General features: G+C 35.5%; 1 protein-coding gene across 1 annotated transcript; it reads right to left on the reverse strand.

Annotated features, from left to right (window-relative positions):
• On the reverse strand, window positions 1–1175 carry LOC134231423 (uncharacterized). The gene is made up of 2 exons (XM_062713386.1): window positions 1077–1175; window positions 1–926 (listed from the first exon to the last, which is right to left on the reverse strand). Exon 2 carries the CDS (start codon window positions 911–913, stop codon window positions 125–127), a length of 789 nt encoding a protein of 262 aa, XP_062569370.1. The 5' UTR covers window positions 914–926; window positions 1077–1175; the 3' UTR covers window positions 1–124.
• Between the last annotated feature and the right edge of the window lie 2205 nt (window positions 1176–3380).

Below are 3380 nucleotides of genomic sequence, written 5' to 3' on the forward strand. Positions count from 1 at the left end.
TTAATTTATTATTAAGCAAACACAAACAAAAGTAGACAGTAAATTCATATAAAAACAAAATTATTATGAACAAGTAGTAAGTACAACAGTACATGAGTATTTTTATGATGACAGTGTGTTCAGATCAGTTACTTTTCAGGATGTGTACTTTGCCTTGAGAGCACCCGACCATCAGATCTCCATTGCAGCCCCTCACAATATCGGTGGGAGGGTAGCGTCTGTTTCTGTAGAGGGTACCCAGAAACTTGCCCTCAGTGTCTATCAGCTGCACGGAGTATGAATGGGCCTCACTCACAACAACGTTACTTTTGTCATCAAAACAAAGTCCAACAGGACAAAACTTCGCGGTCTTTTCGTCCATATTTGATTCATTACCGCGGTATCGGAATTTCAGTCGACCATATTTATCGAGAAGGATAATCTCTCCTTCTTTTTCACTTTTCATATTGCAGACGGCAATGTCTCCATTTGTTCCCACTTGCAGTTTCCATGGGACGGTAAAGAGAGGCACACCAAGGGACTCGAACTGTATTTCAACCGTCTTTTCACCCGATTTTGTGTATTTGAAGACAACCCTACGCCCTGTTGAGGAGGTGAAAGCATCTTCATCAGAAATGGAACCATCCATAGCCCCAACCAGAATTTCTCCTGTTGACCATGAAGTGCAGATAGATATTGGTTTTAAAGGAGCCATATTGATTAAGTCAATAACAGATCCACTTTTTGTGCATTTCTTGATCGTCTGGTCGCCCTTACAACAAACGAGAAGTTCCTCTCCGCGGGTAACGCAAATTCCTGCTATTTGCCATTCGGGATCAACATCAATGGAGTGCAAAGTCTCTCCAAGAACATTGGTCTGGTATATCTTCTTGGCGGTATTCGAAAAAATCCATAATCTGTCTACGTTCTGCATTTTAAATTTGTATCTGTAAGAATAATATATCCTTTTTTAAGTTAGCAACAACGAAAGCTTTTCAAATGAATCTTAATGAAAATTAAGATCAATGATTTAATATATGTCAATAAATATCAATGAAAAAGAGAAGGCACTCTATAGATCTTACTATAGTACTCACCTTTTAAATGTTTGGAAGTTATTCCTGTACTACTGTTAGTTGTTGTCACCAGTCTGCTTGTACTCTCTGGATTGAGAGGTTTTATAGTAGATGATGATGGTGACGTAACTGCGTTACGTTGCATAAAAGCAGAAGGCATGCTTGGCATCTGCTGTTGACAAAGTTTCTCGAGTTAAGTTGTACAAATATTGTCCTCTCGGTGTCAGCTTCGCGCTCTCATTCATAATCAGGGCGACAGATAACGGTGTTTATCCGCGACATCTGCGTCGGTGTGGGGATAAAGTTCTGTACCAGCGTCCATGTTCACTCAGTGATAACTTACATAGTACTATGAAATATTTGAACAGATCGTGTTCTCTAGATAATGATTACAACAGATTTGCGATTTTGACCTCTTGATTATTTGTAAATATGGTCACGTGCAATACAAACGCAGTTAACCTTCCATATTTGGAATAAATTTAATTAATGAATTAATATACTCAACGAGTAATTCCTTTATTTATTAAGTAAACTGGTATTGAACAAATACTGCAGGGGAAAAAATACAAATTCGGACTGCGTAGAATTTTGTCTGCTTTGATTGCAAACGTTCCATCATTAGAAAACAAAGATAATTCATTGATTTTGTTTTATTGAAAATTAGTTTTAAAATTACATATATGTGGAGGGCTGTGAAACAACTGACATGTGGCACTTCTTCCATATTTGGAGTTAAAGATGACTAAAACAACAATTTATCAAAAGAGTGTAAGAAAAGTTCATTCTTCATTTTTCTTTTATTCTCGAAAATAAATGCTATGAGAAAGTGTTTAAAATCTGTGATATTACATGTTCATAGAGTCCTGAGACTGATCTTTCTTTCTCCAAAACTCATCAGTTTTGCATGATGCAAGATAAGCTGTGAAGAAAAAAAGTAAATTTTATAACTCTGTTTTTTTTAATCAAAAGAAAAACAATACAAAATGAAAGAAAATAAAACCGATAAGTTGTATTTGAAGGAATTTTAACAATATTTTAAATTAAAAGTAAAATTCCTCGTGTTACATAACGGGAAGTGATATATGGTATGTCAATTATATACCATGCTTTCTTGGTGTACGTATGTATTGGGGTCGTAAGGACAGTGATCTGAAGTTTGGTTGAATCCGCACTCAGCGACTTTACGGAGTATTCAGTATCTAGTTTGATACCGGTTAAGTGTGATCTGAACTAGATAAGGTCAGTAATCTGAATACCTAGATTGTAAAACAAGACATATTCACATTAATTCAAACAAATCATTTTCACTCATGAGCTTATGAAATGTGAAAAGAAGTGACTCAAAGGACCAGTTAAGCTATATAAATGTTGAGCAGTGACAATACGGTCCTCAGAAGCAGAGCAGTTGGATCAGTTGCCATGGAGGAGTAAGCGTTCCATTGTGCCGAGTACTTGTGTACACCTTGTTTTTATCGTTTAATAAAAAAATCCGTACATAGTGTACATGTACCTGTAATGTGAAAATAAAGATTTATCAATTTATTTATATGAATAATATAAGTCAGTCAACATTCGACCTCTCAACGGATAGTATTTACAAACAAAGTCATTGTTTCTGCCATATGCAAAATATTGACTTAGATGAACGAAATTGTTGATATTTTTGTATTACCAGCTTATTCGTCAATAGCCTCCCTCGTTTTAGAAATTGTTGTAAATAGAGCATGCTTTTCTGTATCCAATGAACATAAACTCCATGGGATTATGGTATATTGTGACATAAATATGGGGAAGATGACAACAACAAAAAGTTGAAGTCGAATGCATTTGGAATATACTTATATGTACTCATAGATCTGATTAATATTTTCCTTAAAAAGGTATATGAATGGATAAGTATACCTTATTATCCGTAATCGAAGAAAACGGGGATATATAATTTTTGCCTGTACAATCCGCCTTTTCATCTGTTTGTCAGCAAAAACTTTAACCTTGCCCATAACTTGTGACTGGCTGGGGCTTTAGCTTTCACATTTCAAAGGAGTATTCCTTATGATAAGTACCTCCAATCTTGACCTCTTGGCTTTGGAATTTGACCGACTTTGACAAAAAATACCTTACTTTTACCTTGACCATAACTTTTGACCACTTGGTGCTGGGGCTTTCATCTTTCACACGTGTATTCATTACTAGTATAACAAGACCTTTTCATGGATATAAATATTTTTTTACCATGACCTTTGACACACTTTTTAAAACTTTAACCTTGGACATAACTTTTGAGCAGTTAGGACTAGGGCCTTCATACCTCATACAGGTGTA

Source organism: Saccostrea cucullata, unplaced genomic scaffold (assembly GCF_032062105.1).
Source record: "Saccostrea cucullata isolate Sc308-1 unplaced genomic scaffold, CSIRO_AGI_Scuc_v1 ctg3722, whole genome shotgun sequence".
NCBI classification, from domain to species: Eukaryota; Metazoa; Mollusca; class Bivalvia; order Ostreida; family Ostreidae; genus Saccostrea; species Saccostrea cuccullata.

Bases quoted from the DNA above. Each gene is read 5' to 3' on its own strand.
- LOC134231423 (XM_062713386.1), bottom strand. From the start codon at position 913: ATGCAGAACGTAGACAGATTATGGATTTTTTCGAATACCGCCAAGAAG.